This window comes from Myxine glutinosa, chromosome 4, assembly GCF_964187855.1.
Source record: "Myxine glutinosa chromosome 4, kmMyxGlut1.1, whole genome shotgun sequence".
Taxonomy (NCBI): Eukaryota; Metazoa; Chordata; class Myxini; order Myxiniformes; family Myxinidae; genus Myxine; species Myxine glutinosa.
The window spans coordinates 170,451,330-170,474,567 of NC_136264.1; the positions used below are offsets into that span (position 1 = coordinate 170,451,330).

The window sequence follows — 23,238 nt, forward strand, 5'->3', positions numbered from 1 at the left end:
TGGTCGTGGAAGTTTTCGTGTAAAGATGGCATTGATGGAGAAAATAAAGAAGAGCTGGTCATGGAAGTTTTGGTTTACAGAATGCATTGATGTAGAAAATAAAGAAGAGCTGGTCATGGAAGTTTTGGTTTACAGAATGCATTGATGTAGAAAATAAAGAAGAGCTGGTAGTGGAAGTTTTGGTTTACAGATTGCATTGATGTAGAAAATAAAGAAGAGCTGGCAGTGGAAATTTTGGTGTAAAGATGGCATTGAAGTAGAAAATAAAGAAGAGCTGGCAGTGGAAAATTTTGGTGTAAAGATGGCATTGAAGTAGAAAATAAAGAAGAGCTGGCAGTGGAAATTTTGGTGTAAAGATGGCATTGAAGTCGAAAATAAAGAAGAGCTGGTCATGGAAGTTTTGGTTTACAGATTGCATTGATGTAGAAAATAAAGAAGAGCTGGTAGTGGAAGTTTTGGTTTGCAGATTGCATTGATGTAGAAAATAAAGAAGAGCTGGTAGTGGAAGTTTTGGTTTACAGATTGCATTGATGTAGAAAATAAAGAAGAGCTGGTAGTGGAAGTTTTGGTTTACAGATTGCATTGAAGTAGAAAATAAAGAAGAGCTGGTAGTGGAAGTTTTGGTGCAGAGATTGCATTGATGTAGAAAATAAAGAATAGCTGGGTCATGGATGTTTTGGTTTACATATTGCATTGATGTAGAAAATAAAGAAGAGCTGGTCGTGGAAGTTTTAGTTAACAGATTGCATTGATGTAGAAAATAAAGAAGAGCTGGGTCATGGAAGTTTTGGTTAACAGATTGCATTGATGTAGAAAATAAAGAAGAGCTGGCAGTGGAAGTTTTGGTTTACAGATTGCATTGATGTAGAAAATAAAGAAGAGCTGGGTCATGGAAGTTTTGGTTTACAGATTGCATCGAAGTAAAAAATAAAGAAGAGCTGGTCGTGGAAGTTTGGGTTTACAGATTGCATTGATGTTGAAAATAAAGAAGAGCTGGGTCATGGAAGATTTGGTTTACAGATTGCATTGATGGAGAAAATAAAGAAGAGCTGGTAGTGGAAGTTTTGGTTTACAGATTGCATTGATGTCGAAAATAAAGAAGAGATGGTAGTGGAAGTTTTGGTTTACAGATTGCATTGATGTAGAAAATAAAGAAGAGCTGGGTAGTGGAAGTTTAGGTGTAGAAATTGCATTGATGTAGAAAATAAAGAAGAGCTGGTAGTGGATGTTTTGGTGTAAAGATGGCATTGATGTAGAAAATAAAGAAGAGCTGGTCGTGGATGTTTTCGTGTTGAGATTGCATTGATTTAGAAAATAAAGAAGGGCTGGTAGTGGATGTTTTAGAGTTGAGATTGCATTGATGTAGAAAATAAAGAAGGGCTGGTAGTGGATGTTTTAGTGTCGAGATTGCATTGATGTAGAAAATAAAGAAGAGCTGGTAGTGGATGTTTTAGAGTTGAGATTGCATTGATGTCGAAAATAAAGAAGAGCTGGTAGTGGATGTGTTAGTGTTGAGATTGCATTGATGTAGAAAATAAAGAAGAGCTGGTAGTGGATGTTTTAGAGTTGAGATTGCATTGATGTAGAAAATAAAGAAGAGCTGGTAGTGGATGTTTTAGAGTTGAGATTGCATTGATGTAGAAAATAAAGAAGAGCTGGTAGTGGATGTTTTAGAGTTGAGATTGCATTGATGTAGAAAATAAAGAAGACCTGGTAGTGAATGTTTTAGTGTTGAGATTGCATTGATGTAGAAAATAAAGAAGAGCTGGTAGTGGATGTTTTAGTGTTGAGATTGCATTGATGTAGAAAATAAAGAAGAGTTGGTAGTGGATGTTTTAGAGTTGAGATTGCATTGATGTAGAAAATAAAGAAGACCTGGTAGTGAATGTTTTAGTGTTGAGATTGCATTGATGTAGAAAATAAAGAAGAGCTGGTAGTGGATGTTTTAGAGTTGAGATTGCATTGATGTAGAAAATAAAGAAGACCTGGTAGTGAATGTTTTAGTGTTGAGATTGCATTGATGTAGAAAATAAAGAAGAGCTGGTAGTGGATGTTTTAGAGTTGAGATTGCATTGATGTAGAAAATAAAGAAGCGCTGGTAGTGGATGTTTTCGTGTTGAGATTGCATTGATGTAGAAAATAAAGAAGAGCTGGTAGTGGATGTGTTAGTGTTGAGATTGCATTGATGTAGAAAATAAAGAAGAGCTGGTCGTGGAAGTGTTAGTGTAGAAATTGCTTTGATGTAGAAAATAAACCGGTAGACAAAGGCATTGGAGAAGGAACAATAAATTATATTCTGGCCAAAATAATGCAATAATACTCATGTTGCCTGCATTCACACCTCGATTTCTGAAGGTGAGACTTTAGTCGGCACTGACTTAGCAGTGTTGATGCCTGCAGCACCAAACGATGTGACAAATTTTGGCAGAACTGCTGACGAAGACAGTTGCAAAGTATTAGGGAGCGATGAGATGTACTGATGAATAAGGGACACTGAGGAAGTATTTCAAAAACAAGTGATGAAGATTCTTGGTTATTGTTTTTGTGTCTCGATGACATGGAGAAAACATTCCTTTCAATAGATCTCGTGCAAAAAGACGAAATCCTGAGGGAAGAGGCAAATGGAATGGCGTCAACGGTTTCTATTAATTGGCGGAGGCGATGGACATTGAAGTGGGCCTCAACCGTGTCGCAGTCGCTGCAGTCAAACCGCTGAATAGACCGAAAAGACAGGTCTGTTAACATACGGTGTCGTAAAACAAATTCCTTCCTCCTTTAATCCAAGCAGGCTTGCCAAAGTGAGGCCTGCCAGATTATCTGGATTGTGGGTCATTTCTCTGCCAGCACCTTGGGCATTAATTATTCAAAGTAGTTTCAGCAGATGCAGCTCTGCATTGGCAGTCATATCAAAAGAAGGTATTTAAGCCATTGCTCCAAGAATAATTACATTTCCGTGACGACCCACTGCAGTTTGGCTCTTTTAAGACCCAACCGAGATCGGTTCTTTCCCCGACAACGTGCGAGCTGAATTGATTGAGCTGCTGGTATATTTAAAAATTTAAAAAGGTGGTGATGGAACTGAATGATTTTCTCCAACAAGCAGAAAGGCTTAATGGTCTCAGAATTCTGGCACTCAGGTGGTGAGTATAATGGCGAAAAGATTGAAGGGTTTGACTCAATTCTACCATTGATTGTCATTACGAGTTGTATTGCCAATCCTGGCCTTGCTAAAAAATACATGAAATAAAATCACACCATAATCATCAAAGGTGCTTACTTAGTGTTGCGTTGCCTCCCCTAGTTTTGAGCCTAACTCGTTTAAACTTGTCATATGGATAATGCAGAGGAAGTGTCTCCACGAGACTTTGATTTCCGCCATTCAACAAGCCAGAGCACGTAACTTATTGCCAGGAGAGCAGGAAAGGGTCCAGGAAAGATTAACGACTCGGTGGGTTTGCTGCCACAGAAACATGCCCGTTTGGTGAGTCTCCTTCAATACGTAATACGCGTACGGTACGTAATAGGTCTACATTAGTTCTTAAAACAATGTCGACTTGGCCGATGGAAAACATTCTTTGCTCATCAACTCTGAGGAAGATAAAGATTGCTGGATGATGTTATGTTGCACAAATTGGATCTTTAGGGACCCTGTTTCTCTTCGCATCGGTGGCCAGCAATAATGTATGAACAAAGGAATCCTTACAGTCTTTTTGAATATAATAGCCTTACAATTCACCAGACAGTATAGCCGAGCTGCTGTTGCCCTGTTTATTAAATAGGCATTCTTATTCATAGAAGCCATTTTAATGCATCTCAAATGAAGCAGCGAAAATTAACCAACATCGCGTCGCACTCATTTACGACTCTTAAAAACTCCTAGTGGTCCCGAGGCAGCAAGAGCTTCATCAGGATTGCCCGAAAAGACGGGCAGAGGTTGCGATGGCAGAGAATCTCAAGATGCAATGTCATATCTTTCATCACTTTGTTATCGATTCACTTATTTATCTCTGAAAGATGCACGATAACTGTGAAATGCAACACCCGATAGATAGCAGCGAATATCTAAGAACGCTTGACAGTACCCTCATTAGGACTTTCTGCTCAGGAGTAGATTACAAGAATGAAAAGGTGAATCGTATTCCATAATGGAAGCATGTCAATGAGGCCTGTTTTCTCACACATGCACCGGCACAATTTGCAGGAACTATCAAATAGCGCCCAATGCGATATGGATAAGCGCTGACTCGAGCCTTAACCCTAAGCCGCCATTTCACTTGGACTTGCCTGCACGATGATTTATTGAATTCATCTCCAGCCCGCGCCCCACAATTCCCTGAGCCAGCAACATTATTAATATGGCACAGTGTGAGTAGTTAAAGTGTTAGTAAAAATAATCTTACTGCACATACTCCCTTCTTCACACTTCCGATAATGCTGTATTTTATCTCATAGAAACACCTTCCAAATATTATCATGGCATTCCTGAGTTGCATTTTTTGTAAAGAAAATACTTTTACTTAGTCGAGGCTCGTATAAGGGCTACCATATAGATCATATAATAAACGGAGCGGGGAAACAAGAGAGAGGGGGAGAGAGAGAGGGAGCGAGAGAGAGAGAGTGAGCGAGAGAGAGAGAGGGAGAGCGAGCTAGAGAGAGTGAGATAGAGCGGGCGAGAGAGAGGGAGAGGGAGAGGGGGAGGGAGAGGGAGAGGGAGAGAGCAAGAGAGAGGGCAAGCGAGAGAGCGCGAGGGAAAGGGCGAGCGAGAGATAGAAGCACAACAACAGTAGAGAACAGGGACATTGGGAGATCTGTGGAAGAGAGAGGGCTGGGGTGGAGTACACAGGTTAAACAAGATGAACACTACAGGGATTTCAGGAAAGAAAACAGGGAATTTGAAGGAGGTGCATTTGGGACGGATTAACGAAGGTACAAAAAAAAAGAAGAAGGTTTTAGATGGGAGAAGATATGGATGTCCCAGAAGATATGGATGGGGAAAGGGATGGTGGTGGACAGGTGTTTTTAAGATCTAGATGGAAGAGTGCGATTGAAGAAAGTGTTTGAGTTTCTTCCAGAGGTGGGAAAAAAGAGGAATGAAAGAGTGAAAGTGAGCAGAGAGTCTTGATTTTGGAAGTTTCACCAGAAAGGGGTTGCTGGTAGACTGAGTGCATCCTGAAGAAATAAAATTGTTACGTTCCTATAGTTGTCGCAAAAAATGTTCTCCGCAATTAATATTTCTGATACTTTTGTTGAATGATCATTTAATTGAAGCTTGTTTAATCCAAGTTAAATCATCGTGACATTGGATAAAAATATATAAAAAGGCAAGTAAATTGCAGCGAATTGAAGGATGCAAGGCATAAATGCCACCCACTTATATGCAACCGCAATTGTATGCAGACTACAGAATGCAAAGCAAAAAAGGCCATTAACTCTGGATAATGAATTCGGGATTTTAAAAACCTCTGTTGACATGTTGTGTTTAAGTGAGTTAAATGTAACCCAGACTTAGCTCTTAAATCTTCCTGCGAAAAGTTTTGCACATAGCTATGTCATTACTGCTTTGCACCATAGTGTGTGTGTGTATATATATATATATATATTCTCTCTTGCCAAAGATTAACTGAGACTCGCTCTTACTCTGCCACCAAATTTGTTTGATAATGCAAGTCCTCACTCGAAGCCAGCTGCATTTAGGTATTCATTTTAATTGCGTTGCATGGCTGTCTGGAGCAGTGAAATCAATTATAAAATGTAATTCCAGTCTCTTCATGTCCTGATAGATTCGGAGGAGGGTGGCTTTGCTTGGGACATTTTGTGTTGGGATGCAGTGTATAAGCCACCATTGAAGAGTAGGACAGAGCAGCATTCTAACAAAAGCACAAAGCTTTGCTCTGTGCTGCTTGAGTCACAAGCTCAATGCTGCGAATGACAACGTCACAATACAGAGCCAACACATGGTCCTCCGCACCGAGCTGGCATCACTTCCCCGAACCCTTCTTCTGCTTCCACATCTTTAAATTTCAGTCTTTATATTTCTTCTTATCATCAGTTTTTACAACATTATATTTCTTGCACTTACTATTAATGCTATTAATATTGTTTGCCATCTTTATTTGCTCAATTCAATGTTTGCCTGCAGTATGCTGACTAAATTCCAGATCTCTGCCCCTGTGTCAACTGTTCCTGGTCTGTACCTATCTAGACCTTGGCATATCCATGAATTTCATGTGAAATGTATCTCGTAGAAAAAAAGCCATTAATTAATTAATACATTTAATTAATTATTATAGGCTCATTATTTTTTTGGACACTATCTTTTTGTATTACCCTGCGCTCGAGAAGTGAAAAGCAGGGTTAAGCGATTGGTTGCGTGTGTAAATGTGGTGTACATACGTGCATGTCTGCCTTCTTAAAATTCATTTTCACGGCAACCGTTGCTCCGATTAACATTAAAAATTTCAGCCTATGAGCACCTCCGCCTGTAGAATTGCTTGTTCATAATTATGACGTCAAAGGTCACGTGATACGGACGCCATCTTGGAAAAAAGTTGGCCTCTACCTCCGAAACCGCTCAATGGAAAAAATTGAAACATGGCTCATTGTCGAGCACTCCACATGGGAAATAGCATATGTTAATGAAGATGTCACTGGTGTCTTCATTATGACGTCATAATTTGACAAGTACAACGCTTGATCCGATCAGTATGAAAGAAAAAATTGTCTGCAACTTTTAGTCTAATGTACCCAAAATTTTCATGATAGGAGCTCCTCCTCCAAAATAGATGTTTTTAATGAATGGTAATTATGACGTCATATGTCACGTCGTACAGGCATCATCTTGGAAAAACTGAAAAAGGTTGTACCTCTATATATCCAAAACCGCTCCATGGAAAAAATTGAAACGTGGCTCATTGTAAAGAACTCTGCATGGGGAATAAGTGTGAAAGATGACGTCATTGGTGCTTCAATTATGATGTCAAAAATCGACAGGGACAAAGCTTAGTCTGATCAATTTGAAATTTCTTGACCGTGATCTACACAACAATTATATAAGAGAATATAAATTTATGATGCCATCGCTCACGTGGTCTGGTGGCCATATTGGATCAAAAAAAAAAAAACCTTCAAAAACAAGAGATGGCTCACACCAAGTTGACTGCACGGGGTAAGTATTCTATGAATACCATCTAGTTGATTAATTATTTTAGAATTCACTCAAAACTAAGGTCATAAACTGAGTGAATATGAAGGAGACCAAATTTGATAGTTGAATCCTCAACAGAATGTGGAACCAGTGCACGACTCTCATCACCCGTCACAAACATATTTCTCGCATCGCTCCCATCCACCCTTTATCCAAAGCATGTGCTTTTGCTTATGCAACAGCTCTTGTGCATGTCTTCTTTTAATACACTTAATGGACATACATAGTCAATGATTTATCCACAAAACCAAAGTGCACTGGTTGACATTTACATATGACAGGAGCATTTGCCCCTGTATACATGCACATGCACACAAGCATACAATTTCCAGGTTGAAATACATTTCCTTCCTACTCCCAACCACTTGCCCACCCCTCCAACCCCAACAATATATTAAATAACTTTAAAAGCCATATTATACCACATCCAACCCAAATTGAAAATCTAATGCTATTCAAAACATATTTGTATGTCAAGAGAATGTGTTAGGAATTCCACACAGAACTAAGAGGAAGAGCAGAGACCTTGGACAAAGCTTTATCATCCCACCAAAACAATGCATGACCCCACATAATGTGTGTGGAAATCCCTCTAATCCTTCATTACTGCCGCAGGGAAATCTGCAAAGCCACCTGGGAAAAACATGCACATTGGGTGATGACCGTCCCCAGAAAGAGGTGCTATGTTATGGGTATCATCTGGAGGCTTGACAACCCCTGAGATGCCTCTGCCTATTAAGGCTAGTGCCCTCCAAATATATGTCTCCCTCACGAGGCCTACTCCTGTGGGTAAGGCACAGCTGTGACGGTGGTGCACACCTTGTGAGAAAGTGCCTTTGCAATCAATGGAGAACCTTCCATAATACCTTATGTGGTTTAACTAGTCAGAACATCTTCTTGTGATGAGAGAATGACAATTTCACTCACTGTGTGGCTTGGTTTTACTCTGTGGTGTGACATTCACCTGAACTATGCTTTCCTGATGGCCCATCAGCATATTGTATATTGCATAAACTAAAATCAATTAAAAATGCATTGCCTTATGCAGGAAGAACCAGGCAGAAATGAGGAAAAGTTATTTTGCTTTGCGTGATTAGAACACCCCGCCACCTGTCGGCTAATTTGACGGGGCAGGTTTTGGCATGCAGCATCAGTGCTGGACCACACATGTTTTTTGTCTGTTATTTATTCATTTCAGTGTCCATACAAGCCAAATTAAGTGTGAGCACATCCTTCAGCAGATTTCACATGTGTCTGAGACACAAATCTGGCTACAGTCGAGAGTTCATTTGCAGCAAATGTACATATTCTTTCCGGCTGGATTGCCCAATTATCTCTGCACCACTTATTCCTAATGGTCATTTTATGGTGTACCTCTACTTGATGATGCCCTGTGCTTCTCAATAATATTATTGACCAGGAATGCTTCTCGTTTCTGCGCATACTACCTGGCACACACATTTCAATAGCGAATTCATTGTCCTACTACTTATTTCAATGCCCCACAATTAATGTCTCCTTGTTGGATGGGCCAGGAAATGATTTTGGCCGAATACTTTCATGATCAGGATGGTCAGGCCTGATCTTCAACTGAAGGTGACAATAATTTGTAAGTTGGAAATTCTGTCACAACTCGCATGCTCTTCACAGTAGACACCGTGGGATGTTTAATACCCAACGAGCAATGCCAGCAGACAGATCGATAGCTTAACGTTCATCCGATGGATGACGCACTTTGTGATGCAACTCTCCACCTGTAAAGCACCTGACACTTTATAGTCAGGCCATAATCAATTTCAGACTAAACAATTCCAAGGTAAGTGCACTACCTTTGTGCCACCCTGTCAGACTCGATGCTTCGTTTTTTTTGTGTATAGTTGTGGAGGAGTAGGAGTAAGGTAGAGGAGTAGCGGCTGAAACCCGAATCCTATCAAGGTTCCTCCTGATGACTCCATCTTTGCTCGTTACTTCTTCTGGTTCCTTTTGATGACTCCAATGCAGTATTTGTTTTTCTGTTTCTTTACCATGAAGTACAAACGTATTACCCTGCAGTCGCGAAGCGAAAAGCAGGGTTAGGCATTCGGGTGCGTAGGTGTGGCATACATGTGGTGTGCATGTCTGCATTTTGAAAATTCATATTCCCAGCGTTAGTCCTACATTGACACAAAATTTTACCATAGGAGCACCTCCACCTGTAGAATTTTTATATTAATAATTATGACGTCATAGGTAATGTGGTATGGACGCCATCTTGGAAAAAAGTTACACCTCTATATCTCCAAAACCTCTCAATGGAAAAAAAATTCAACAAGGCTCATTGTCAAGTACTCCCCATGGGGAATAATATATGTTAATGATAATGTCATCGGTGCCTTCATTATGACGTCATAATTCGACAAGTACAACGCTTGATCTGATCAATATGAAAAAAAATTATCTGCAACTGTTAATCCGATGGACACGAAATTTCGACTATAGCAGCGCCTCCTCCTGTAGAATATTTGAATGATAATTATGACGTCATAATTCACGTGGTACAGATGCCATCTTGGAAAAACAAAAAATGTTTCACCTCTATCTCCAAAACTGCTCCATGGAAGAATGGAAACATGACTCATTGTAAAGAACTCCACATAGGTGATATGCGATGTTAATCATGACGTCATTGGTGCCTTAATTATGACTTCATAATTCGACAGGACAACACTTAGTGTGTTCAGTTTTAAATTTATTGAGCGTGATCTACGCAACAATTATATTAGAAAATATAAATTTATGATGTAATCGCTCACGTGGTCGGGCAGCCATATTGGATCAAAGAAAAAAAAAACCCTTCAAGAACAGAAGAGTTGGTTCACATCAAGTTGACTGCGCATGGTAAGTATTCTATGAATACCATATAATTTTACCAATGATTGCAATTATTATTATTCTTGATGATGTTGTTGTTAATCTATAATTGTAATCACAATAGGTCACGCAATGGCCTATTCTTGCCTAAATAGATGTGGGGTGCTTGATATCCCTTCATCTATTTTAATAACTAGCAACGGTACCCTCCCTATGGGCGGGGCTTCAATCGGGAGGCCCAAATGAAAAGGCAAAATATGAGAAATTGAAGTCTTGTTATTTTAAACGATTCATATAAACATCCGTTGAATCATATCACAGGCAAATCATCAAAATCTAAACAGTACATGGCGCCAATTTTGAAAAAAGATTTAATTCTGCAAAAGGGAAGCGGCCGCTACATGTCTTTCTCAGTCGCACGTTTATGTGTGAAGAGTGCGCGCCGAATCTGTAACACGGAAGCGGCTGCTACACCTGTTTCTCAGTCACTTTGCACACGCTGCCGTGTTACTTCGGAGCCGCACGTTTATATAGGAAGAGGTCGTCAGGAGTCGATCTACTCTCTCCTGGTACGTAGAATTTCAACAAAAGCCACATCACTGTTCATATCGGTAAATATTATTCCATCGTGTTTGGAAAAACTGGAAAATTGGAAAATTTGGAAAAACAATATAGCCTATTTTACTCCAGGGGTCCCAGGAATACCCACCCAAAATATCGTTGCGATCAGTTCAGCCGTTTTTGCGGTACCTTCGAACGGACAGACAGATGGACGGACATTTGGTGAATTATAGTAAGATAATAGTAGGCTACTGTACTGCATTACTACAACAAATAATAATTCAAAAATAACAATAATAAGGTGTGATAATTTCAGAACAACACAACTCTGTATTCTGAGTGAAGGGTAGCGTTGAAGCCAGAATAAGGGAAAGGAGAAAATAAGGATGAACAGCATGCCAGTTGCCCCAGTGCCTGATAAAATCAGGTGAGAACATAGGGGGCAATGGAGAATAGTGCTCCAAATAACAGCTATTCCAACATTTTGAACCCAGGATTGACAGACATGCATCACTTTGCCCCAGTGTGGGGCCCCTCACAGTCCTAATTGAAAGTGAAAACTACAAAGCTGGGGCTCTGGCTAAGCACTGAGCAGTTTAATAAGAAGATCAAATGTACGGTGTGCTTTTAACTGGAGCTATGGTATAAAATAAATGAGGCATCCGTCATTTATTCTCCAAGGGGTGTGCTTGCTGTTAAAAGCTGGTTACTGCATGAAGGCAGGATCAAAACACCACAAGCACAGCACCACCCCCAACCCCAACATCCAGACCTGACACAATGATTATTTCAGACCCTTTTTGAGATTTGGTAATTGTTTCAAAGGTTGTGGCTTCCCTTCTGACGATATCTGGTTTGAAGATGGCAATTTGACTGAATAATCAGGAGGGATTCGATTGCCGCTCAGAGATAGTGCCGCACAATGCATCATGCCAGTAATTGTGCGGAGAGTTTGTTTCTACAAATCAGTTGCTGCACTTGCGTTGCATTTACTATTCCCCCGTCACCTAATATGACGATGATTTCAAAAATTAAGGATTACAACGAGGAAATAACGCTGATCAAAATACTTCTTGCTCCCTGCTGATTGGCTGCAATCACAGCTGAGGATGCAGTAGAGTAAGAGAATGCAATTAGGATAATGTGTTTTGGTAGGCTTGTAGGTTTAATTGACACTTCAGCCCAAATATGTTGTCCTAACAATTCAACCTCGATTATTTTTCATCTCGTCAAATCCTCCGCCATCATGATTTGTATATAATGGCTGCGAATTTGAACCAGCACCTGGGAGAGCAATCGCGTATACCTTGGTGGCAGTTGGTTAAAATGGCTTCACATTTTGTAGCTTCTTAGGATGCGATTCGTGTCATGAGAAGCGTTGTCCATCCGAGTTCCAGTGGGAAAGTAAGTACAACAGGCTTCCACGAAGCTCCAGGCCATCCTCGCAGTTTTTTTTTTTTTTTTTTTTCTAGGAACGCCATCTGAATACGCAAATAAAAGAGGATATCGCTGGCATAGGGATCATTGTAGGTGCAGGGCTCATCATGGTGGGTGGTTCTCACAGGTGTGGAGGGTCATCGCATGTGCAGAAGATCAACGTGGGTGTGGGTAATTGTTGCGGGTGTGTGACCATCATGGGTTGTGTTGATCATCACAGGACGTGTGATCATTGCAGGTGCCAGTAATCCTGGCACCAGGTGTACACCTTTGCGGCAGTGAAAGATCACGGAAGAGAATAATCTCTGCAGGCGGAGATCATCATGTGTGCAGGATTATCATGGGCACGAGATCATTCCATGATGAGACAAACAACGAACCGAGATCGTCTCGCTTTGCGCCAAGAAAATCTTGCTTCAGAAAACATCGTCGATCGTTTGGCAGGCGAGTTGATCCAAATCTCAAGCCCTCGTTAATTTGTAGTGCAGCCACAATGCCCGGTGCAACATTAAAGAAGTCGCTGAGTAAACGCGCATTAGTGAGGAATGAAAAGGTATGTGCGCTTCCCAGTGCGCCCGATTTTCCCCCCACTTTCTCTTTTCTCTCCGAGCATTTAATAGATAGCCGTCTGAGCTTCCCCATGGGGGTAATGACGCGTCTCCCATGCAACCTGCGGAGAATTTGCGGGTAGCAGGAGCGGGAACTCATTACCGGCTGCTGACTCTGCGGCAAAATGCCCTGAAGCCTCGGGCCAGGACGAGCGCTCGAGACGGGGTTCGGTCTGTGGCTATCGGAGTCACCCTCATCCTCAACCCAAATTCTCTGGGGCTTCAAAAAAAAACACTCCAGTCAACTCTGGGACTCGTTCAGTGTGCCACATGGGGACATAAAATAGGAAATTATATATATGAGCATACTGTATGGGAGAAAAGGAACATCAATTTGAGGTATCCTTAAGGAAAGCCTATAAAAAATATATAAAATGTGTGTGTATATATATATATATATATATATATATATATATATATATATATACATATACATATATATATACATATACATATATATATTATATATATATATATATATATTATATATATATATATATATATTATATATATATATATATATATAGTATATATATATATATATAGTATATATATATATATATATATATATATATATATATATATATATATATATACACATACATACAGTCGTTGCCAAAAATATTGGCACCCTCACACTTTTTTCAAATAACTCACAATTTTCTCTTAAAAAAAGAAAGTTGAAATTGACAAGACTATTTGGTCTCCACAATTCTTTATTTCACTGTTAATATTACAGAACCTTTGTTTTTGATTCAGAACTTAATATATCCTCTTAAATCAGAAAATAAAAAGAAATGGAATTATCAAAATTATTGACACCCTCGACTTAATGTTTGGCAGCACGGCCTTTGGACAAAATAAGTTCAGTCAAACGCTTCCTACAGCCATGAATGAGCTTCCTGCACATCTCTACTGGCAGTTTATCCCACTCTTCTTGTACACACTGCTCCCATTCTCCCAGATCTGAAGGGTGCCTGCTCCCAACTGCTGTTTTCAGATCTCCCCACAGGTGTTCAATGGGATTTAGATCTGGACTCACTGCTGGTCACTTCAGAACAGTCCAGCGTTTTGTCTTGAACCATTCCTGGGTGCTTTTTGAAGTGTGTTTGGGGTCATTGTCCTGCAGGAAGACCCATGACCTTTGACGGAGACCAAGTTTTCTGACACTGGGTTCAACATTGCGCTCCAAAATGCCTTGGTAATCTGATTTCATGATGCTATGTACACATTCAAGGCACCCAGTGCTAGAGGCAGCACAGCAACCCCAAAACATCACTGAACCTCGTCCATGTTTGACTGTAGGGAAGGTGTTCTTTTCTTTGAAGGATTCATTTTGTTTTCTGTAAACATAGAGAAAAAGTGCTGTACCGAAAAGCTCTAATTTGATCTCATCTGTCTAGAGAACATTCTCCCAGAAGGATTTTGGCTTGTTCCTGTGTGTTTTGGCAAAGTCCAGTCGAGCTTTCTTATGTCTCTCTCTCAGAAGTGGGTTCCTCCTGGGTCTCCTACCATATATACCCCTTTCCTTGAGTTGGCGACGGATGGTGCGAGTTGAAACTGTCATAACTTGTATCTGAAGGTCAGCTTGAATCTGTTTGGCAGTTGATCGAGGTGCTTTTCTCCACCAATCAAACAATCCCTGCTGCAATCTTCGAGCAGGTTTTCTCTTGCGGCCATGTCCAGGAAGGTTGACTCGTGCCATGGTCCTTAAACTTCCTGATAACATTGCGTACGGTAGACAAAGGAACATCAAGGTCTCTGGAGATGGAATTGTAGCCTTGAGATTGTCCATGCTTGGCTAAAATCTTGTGTCTGGCCTCCTCAGATAATTCTCTGGTTTTCTTTCTTTTCTCCATGCTCAATGCAGTACACACAGTGACACAAAACAGCAGAATGACTCCTTTTCTCTCTTCAAACTGGTCGAATGAGTGATTTTTACATTGCATGTACCTGCAACTCACCATAGGTGAGTTAAATTCCAAAGTAAAGGAGAATCACCTGCTTGAAATCTAATTATTTTGAACATTTTCTAAAAGGTGCCAATAATATTGTTCAGGCCATTTTAGGATTTCTGTGTGGAATAAGCTAAGATTTTGTAATTTTTTCAGCTTTTTTTGTTTTGTTCCACTGCAAACCAAAGAAATATATTGTGGATACCAATAGATTTTTTTAATTTCAACAATTTTCTGGAAGAAATGGTGAATTATTTGGAAAAAAGTGCAAGGGTGCCAATATTTTTGGCCACAACTATATAACATGCTCATTGACCAGCGAGGAGTCAATGTCTTTGATTGTACTGTATTGTATTTTATGTACAATATTCTACAAAAATTATTGTATTTTTTTTTTTTGGCCTTTTTTGGCCTTTTGCCATTTAAACAATTAAAATAATGGGCTGGCAGGAAAATGGGGTGTGGTCATATGCACATTCACTTCTGATAAGTCTAGCCAGGGTTTGAATCTTGGCTCATCTCGAAACTGTCATCCCGGGGTTTCAGAGGCAGGGTGCTGTGTCAATGTGTGTGTGTCATCGCCTGAATAGACATTAAACTCTGTGTCCCTTCTGCGGGCATTATTTTGTGGGTATTCAACATACTACAGTTTCCATTTTGAAGACTAGGTGAGTTATCGAAGACACCCTGGCTAAATTCCAAATTCCTATCAATTTTAGTAGACAATTAGACCTGATCAGTCTGCTCCTGAAAGAGATGAGCCAAAAACTTTCCCCGGCCGACCCCACAATCAGAAGGGAAGGATTTGTGCCATTAAAGAAGTGGTAGTAGTCGACAGTTCCCACCATGCACCTGTAAAGAATAACCTTTATTCTACTGCTTATGTAACACTAAGACTTACTGATAAATCCTTGTATTAATTTAATAATACCCATGAGCCTCCCATCCGCATGCTCATCAAGCATGAGCCTCCAGTGGAAAAAAATATATATACATGAAGCACAATTCATTCTTTTTCCTGTAGGGGTGTGCCTAATACCAGATTTACATTTGTGCTTCTATGTACACAAGTCTTTAGCTTATGAATCGCTTAAGAAACAATGGATCGCGGATCATAAATTGAACAAGGACAAACAGAAGACCATGCAGTATATGTACAGATCTGAAATCTTGGAACACGTCGACAACTAATGAGGAATACCTGGTTGTTTTTTTTTCTCAATGGCAATAATACAGCTTCAAAATTGCATTTATTTAATTTTTCTCCCTAGCTCCTCACTGCACTCTTGACAACGTGAAATGAGCACTCGGTGGATCTGAAGAGAGCTGTTGCGCTTAATTTAGACACATTTTCACCTGTAGTGTTAACTTATGCATATCTTCCTGCTACATAATCCAGAATGATGAAAAAAAAATCACGACAGCATAGCAGACAGCGTGAAGAGAGGCTCCAAGCTTTGGGTTTGAATGTTGACGGGATTCGATTGTCTGAGCAAGTCTCTCAAATGTTACTTTGATTAAAGGATCGACCTGTCTGCTCTCGAATGTGCCACTGCTGCTGCCAGATTTTAAAAGGTAACTCATTATAGTTTGGTATCCACATACTCTAACGAACGATTCCCGTGAAGGCCTCGGAATGATGGAAGAATGATGTGATAAAAAAAAAATCCTGACAAAACTTTCAAAAGTAATTGCATTAATTGTAGAATCGCAGCTCCTGCGGCCTTGTCAAACATTGCTTGTAGATGAGGCGTAATCCAATTAGAGTACCTTTTAATTGCGACTGTGCCGGATCACAAATCTTGTACGGATAATGTTATCACAAAATATTTTATCTTCTCCCTTCCATCTACCCGTTCGCTGAGCTCTTCAAGCGTTCATCCTGCTGTCATCCTTCTTCCCCAGGGCGTGGCGCTGGGAACGAGCAAATTGCCAGAACCACCAAAGGTCCATACAATTTGATCTCTTTGATCCTATCTGTTTTATTCCTGCCTCCGGTTTTTAAGAGATATGCCTTTAATAATGTTGCCCCGGAATTAAAATCACGCAAATTAACCGATTAGCCATGGTATTTGCTCAGAAATATGTTTGTTTCAGTCCATCAAAGGTATGGAAAACAGTTTGATATTACCCAAGAATGTCAACAGAGAAGCAAAGAAAGCTCAATTTATTGATACGATTGAAGCGGTTTGCGAGGTGCTGTGATGGCGTCGTCTCAAAAGTTGTGGCTAAGAAAATTAATGTGTAGTCTTCTTCTTCTTCAAAGTCCATCTCTGCCACGCCCTTCTGAAATCACTCATATGCTATGTGGCTTACCAGTTGGTAAATTATCTAGCCGAGATGACAATTGGACACACTTGTAGGTCATAATACAGATAATACTGTTAATCAATGCGATTATGTTAACATTTGAGAACCAATGAGAATGCATTAGCAACATACCGGTCTTGGATATCTTGGCAAGGTCTTGCTATTTCCGGCACCACCATTGCCTCCGCTTTGAGAGATGCATTCATTCTCCGAATGGCTGCAATGTTCTGAACTGATAGACGAGCGCTTGGAGGACATGCAATCAGCTGCAACACTGCCTGCACCACCACTGCCCACGAATGTGTTGGCGACTGGCAGCTCTTGGATGACGCCATATTTCTTGCTGCCAGTTGGTGTTTGCTGCGTGGCAGGGAGGGTAACAGGTGTGACTGGTGATGTCGATCGGTAGTGCCGAGCCAGATCTGGGCTTTCGGCACCACCTGTCCCTACTGACTTGCTGGGGGTTGGTTTAAAGGTAGAAGCAACTCCATCCCCACCACCACTACTCAGACCATAAATGGGGCTCGGTGCATCTGACTCATGACCCCAACTCATTGCCTCGTTGATTGTCTGGTAGGTAGGATCATCTGAATTCTTTGTTGCCTCAATTGCAATGCTGAAAGGGGCACCATTGGCTTGTTTCTTCTTCTTTTTCTCGCCCTTCTTGCTGTTCTTACAGTTACTTACATACTTATTCTCCTGTGTAGGTGACAGCCATTCCTGCCCACCATGCTTGCCACGACCTATCACACCACCACCACCTTTCTGCCGGTTGTAGTAACAACGATGCACGAGCACCCCAAGAGGCACAATCAGGAAGACACCAAGGATGCCAGCCAGGACTGCCGCAATAAGCAATACCTTGCTGTCTTCTTGATTTCTTCTGCCAAAGCCTGCTACATCAGTCTCTATCGGGGTCTGCACGCTGCCTAAAATGAGCAATTCTACATACGTCGCATTGTCTAGCGTGTCGTTTATGAACAGGTGTACCATTACTACTGCATGGTTCTGCAACGACGAGCCGGTGTCGCTGACACGCACCACAAGCCGATGAAGGCCATAGTGATCTCTAGCCAAAGGCTCAATCAATGTGATGTTTCCAATTATTGGATTAATGCGAAACAGTCCGTGTGGATTTCCACCAACAATCCCATAGCGAAGTTGTGCGTTCAACTCAACATCATTGTCCACGGCCATGACATCTGCCACTTTAGACCCAGGTGGTGTGCTTGGAGGCAGAAATATATAGGTGCTATTTGATAGGGGGATGAGCACTGTCGGTGCATTGTCATTCATGTCCATTACATGTATCACCACCTGGACCGTGGACGACCAAACGGGTTCACCTGTGTCTGATGCCTGCACCTCAATGACGTAGTAGTGCCTCTGTTCTCGGTCCAGCGCAACGTTGGAGCGTATCATGCCAGAGTCTTCATCAATGCTGAAGTGGCGTCTGTCATCATTTTTCAGGATGGATAAACGCACCCGACCATTGTCCCCTTCGTCAGCATCGGCCACCGTAACCATACCAACAGTACTATGCTTGGGCAGGTTCTCATGAACATAGAAGTCAAACTCTGCAAGGCTGAAATGTGGTCTATTGTCATTCACATCCAGCACATTGACGACGACTGTAGAATTTCCCTCCAGACTAGGGACACCTTGATCCTTGGCCACCACTGTGAACTTGTAGTGAGAATTTTTTTCCCTGTCGAGAATATCAGTTAGCGTTATTACACCTGTTGAAGGATCCATAAGAAACATGGCAGGTGCGTCTGATCCAAGAGAGTATATGATATCTGCATTCTGCTCAGTATCTCTGTCTGTAGCACTGAGTGTCACAAGGTGTTTACCAAGAGCATTGTTCTCTGGCACAGAAACTTCATAGAGAGATTCAGTAAAAACAGGTGCATTATCATTCACGTCTGTTAATCGCACAGTAACGGAGGCTGTTTTGGCAAGACTTGGAACTCCAGAATCCATAGCTACAACCTGCACACTGTACTCATTTTGTGTCTCATAATCCAACGGCTCCTTTGTCTCAAGCAGATATTGGTTGGGGTATGTCAACTTTTTCAGCTGAAAAGGGACGTCTGCATTATTGATGTAACATGTCACTGCCCCATTAGCACTGACATCAGGGTCAGACACCGAGATGAGTGCCACAGGCAGGTTGACATGCGCTGCCTCGGAGATGTATATGATGCCATTGATGGGAGCGACTATGTCTCGGATCTCTATGGAGGGTGGATTGTCGTTCACATCCGTCACAATGACACTCACAGTAGCAGTTGAAGGAATCGGTTCAGGGCCCTTGTCTGTGGCGAGGACAATCAGGCGATAAATAGAACCCTTCTCACGATCTAAAGCCCCATTGACGGTGATGAGACCACTCGAAGGGTCCATCCGAAAAAGACGGTGTGCCGCGAGAGCAGAAGTACCACCCGGTCCATGGAAGTGGTACATTACCTCAGCATTTGCGCCAAGGTCTCGGTCGGTCGCGTGCATTCTGACAACAGGCGTGCCAACTGGAGAGTTCTCTGGTATCTCCACACTCACCTCAGACTGGTCAAAAACCGGGCTGTTGTCATTCACATCAGTCACGTTAATCATAAGCACTGCAGTGACAGACCCTAATGGAGATCCACCATCTTCAGCTCGTATACGCATTTCATACTTCTGCCGCTGCTCACGATCTAAGCTTTGACGAACTACCAGATAAGGAAGCTTCTCGCCATCTGCATTCTCTTTGACACTCAGCTCAAAAGCGCTCTCGGTGGCCATGTCTGGAGGTGGAAGTAGCTCGTAGCGACGCACGCTGTTAGAGCCACGGTCAGGGTCTATAGCCGGGGGGATCGCGAAGCGTTTCCCGGCCACAGCATTCTCAGGCACTGCAAGCGTGAGTACAGGTTTTTGGAAAGCAGGTGCATTGTCATTGACATCTTCCACGGAAATTCGCACATCAATGAGCTTGAAAAAGGGTCCTGGTTTGACCGAAAGCACACCTAGTTGGATGTTAAGTGAGCAGTCAACGTCGGCAAAGGCATCAGGACACAGAGCCTCACGGTCTATCTTGTGTGCAGACGTGTAGAGCTCACCTGTGTGGCTGTCCACGCGTACCAGTGGGGGAGTTGTATCGGGTGCTGTGGATGCCATGAGTTTGTACGTGAGATCTTGCTCATAGTGGCTTAGTCTGAGATCCAAACTTGGGTTTCCAATAAATGTGTCTTTGGGAAGTTCTTCTGCAATCCGGTAGCTCACTTTGAGCTCTTCGGCAAGCGAGGCAACAAACAGCAAAAATGGAGGCAGGAGGAAACGAGAGGTCTGCCCCCGCTGCAGCATCCTCGCCAGCTCGCTCGCTCCCGTGGCTCAGCTCCACAGGCAACACATCAAGCCACGATGCAGTGGATTCCAGAAGCGAGGAACTCTGCTAGCAAGAAGGCACAAAGTGCACAGAACTATTAGCATATGAAAGCAACGCGGGAAATCAAACTCTTACCCAAGGTTACGCCCACTACTTTCAGCTGCGGTCAACTGACACGTCCAACAAGCCCCGTGCATGGCCAACTTATAAACTTTACAGCCACGGTTATTTGCCTCGGCACGGAAAAGGGCGCGACGCTCGTGGAAGCACACCGCGAGACTTCAAATTCTGCCTTGGCTCTAATCCCACGTGGACAAATCTCAACATGTGTACTCCCGCTCTTTTTGACAACAGTTAAAACATTCCGGCTGGAGACGATATATCTGTAAAACATTAAAATATGTACAATGTAAAATAAAAAGTCTGCCGTGAGCGACTATATCTCCTCTGTTCTGTCTTATCAGAAATGCAGTTGTAACATTTATTTGGTTCAGTGGCACAATTAATTGGGGGGTGGGGGGTGAAGGGGGTTTAGGGGTCCGCACCCCTCTATCTTCCCCCTACACATACCCTTAGCCATAGACAGGACTAGAGTCTTTCTAGTCCGCCTGTGCAGCGGAGGACGGGGTTTTGTGTGTGTGTGTGTGTATGTGTGTGTGTGTGTGTGTGTGTGTGTGTGTGTGTGTGTGTGTGTGTGTGTGTGTGTGTGTGTGTGTGTGTGTGTGTGTGTGTGTCTGTCTGTCTGTCTGTCTGTCTGCAGGGCATGACTTGTTTTTGAGCCACTTGGGCTTTTGTCATCAAATTTTTTAAATTCTTATTAGAATATCTGGCAATCTGGCAGGTAACCCGAACCCCCTCCTAAGGAATAATTTCGTTGTGCCCCTGATCTGGTTAAATGTGTAACACGCTTTTCCGGCAGTAAGATCGCTCAGAGCAGGTACAGGGAAACCTGCGAAGGGGGCACCTGGTGCGAGAAGTTGGTGATTTGAGGCAGGCGGCTTTTTTTATAATGGAGCGGGGGGTGATCGGTTCAAAGGACAGGAAGAATCGCGCGCTTCCGAAGACCACGGGTAAACGACTTCGAGGCGCTGCCCGTCGAGTGAAACGATCGATGCGTGCGTAGCAGCCGAATCTGCAGCCATCGCGAGCTAAACAACAACCACCGCGGCTCAGGGCCAGGAAAGTGAGCGCCGTGCCCTGTTATTCCGCTGAAGAGACCGGAACGATCACACGCACTTGGCAAAACGTGTACGAATTGCAGCACACGAGGTTCATCCGGAATGGAAATAACCAGGCGCGCGTGCGCTGCGATTTTTTTTAATTTTATTAATTTTTTCAAATTATTTATTAATTTTTTTCACATCAAACTCTCTCTCTCGATCGTACAAGTAACGGCTCCAAATTTGTTAGTAACCGTAAGTTAAACTTGTAAACATGGTCTCGATCATGTAAACGGTCTACCTGCCGAGTGCCGACGGTCCAGGTCGTGGCTGCCTTGCGCTCGCTTGATCTCAACCGCCGAGCAGGCGAAGATGCATCGGAGCACCGGCGATGGGAACGCGCTACGGTGAAGTTTCGGTGCAGGAGAGCTTCGTTGCAGGCGAGTCCACGAGAAGCGCACTGAGTGCTAGACCATCGCTCGCTCGGTTCCCGTCTCGTATGCGCCACGGGTGGTTGGCCGGTACGGCGTGCCTAGAGCGCATGGGGACGGGCGTACGTAGGGGCGTGTCCGGTGGGCGTGGTTTTAAGAACGGGCGAGCCGCACCTAATCACCCAGCACGTCGCGCGCACTCGCGATCTGCGCTTCATTCATTTGTTCGGTCGTTGGGGCGGAAACATTTGCGGGAACGTAATGACGCAACTCGTCGGAGCCACGCCCCATCGATGTCTCGCCAAAGCCCGGCCCGGTTCTTGCTGCGGTGCGGAGATCGTTGGCCGGGTTCGTGTCTCGGTGATGCTCGGGTTTATCTTCCATAAAGTCACTCGTTGAGTACCACGGTGGGGATGACGTCATATACAGTATTAAATACGTCACAATTTGCGCAAACCACGCAACCATCCAGGCGGCTCCGTTTGAGTCAATAACACATCTCTAGCTGTTTAATTAGCATGGCGGTCACTCCGACCCGTGCGCCTCGATGAGCCGTTCTGTGCACGGATTCCGAGCGGGAAGAGAGAAGGGAATATTCGATCCGTAGAGGGGGAGGTGAAGGAGCTTTCTCGGCAAATCATCGGCAATGCACCGATCGGAAGATCAGCAGCACCAAGCTCGCTGCAGTGACTCGGGCGACACTTCATCAAGTTGAAAGCGCCGAGCACGTGTGTGTGAGAGCGCGAAGTGCGGGCTTCGTCCGCGGAGCTGGGGGCTCGGTATCCGAGCTGCAGCAGCCTATATAAGGCGCTCCACCCCCTCCCTGTCAACCCGTGCGTCAATGCGCTCGATACACACGAACAACTCGGCCATTTGGGAAGCGCTTTATATTAGAGCGGAGCGTCTTTAGTAGATTCCATTCGGACGCATATCCGGAGATCGGGTACCGCAGGACGTCGTTTTGCCGTGAGTGGGCCGCGCCCTTTCCCTTTCACTCCCACGCTCGAGACGTGGAGCCCCAGCGCGTGTCCACTCCCACTCGCACGCGCCCGCACGCCGCGGAAAACCCCGACGAAAGGGCCCAACGCGAAGGGGCTTGTGCCCCGTTAAATGCGAACTCCGCGCCTCGTCTCGGCGGCTGCGACGGTAATTTGATTTGTCGGAATCCCGTCCGTGATCCCTTAATTCTGATCGATTAGAATACTCCACCCGCACTCCCCCTCCCCATTCCCACAATCGAGACACCCTCTCCCCTTTCATTCGGAACCCGCATAAAAAATATTCCCGCGTTAATTAACGTCGTCTTAGACAACAACCGCAACCACCAAATAATCTCGCAATTATATCCGTAGATCAAA

At 43.1% G+C, this 23,238-nt stretch overlaps 1 protein-coding gene across 2 annotated transcripts in view; it reads right to left on the minus strand.

Annotated features, from left to right (window-relative positions):
• LOC137416525 (protocadherin-9) overlaps nucleotides 1-21,950 on the minus strand; it is a 246,000-nt gene extending 224,050 nt beyond the window's left edge. Inside the window, exons 1-2 of one of the 2 annotated variants that reach the window (XM_078776735.1) lie at nucleotides 21,751-21,950; nucleotides 17,058-20,352 (exon numbers count right to left, since the gene is read on the minus strand). In XM_078776735.1, coding sequence (XP_078632861.1) covers nucleotides 17,058-20,267 — 3,210 coding nt within the window. In that variant the 5' untranslated portion in view covers nucleotides 20,268-20,352; nucleotides 21,751-21,950. The remainder of the gene's footprint in view (nucleotides 1-17,057; nucleotides 20,353-21,750) is intronic. The other variant, XM_078776736.1, reaches the window with a different exon arrangement.
• Nucleotides 21,951-23,238: the final 1,288 nt, after the last annotated feature.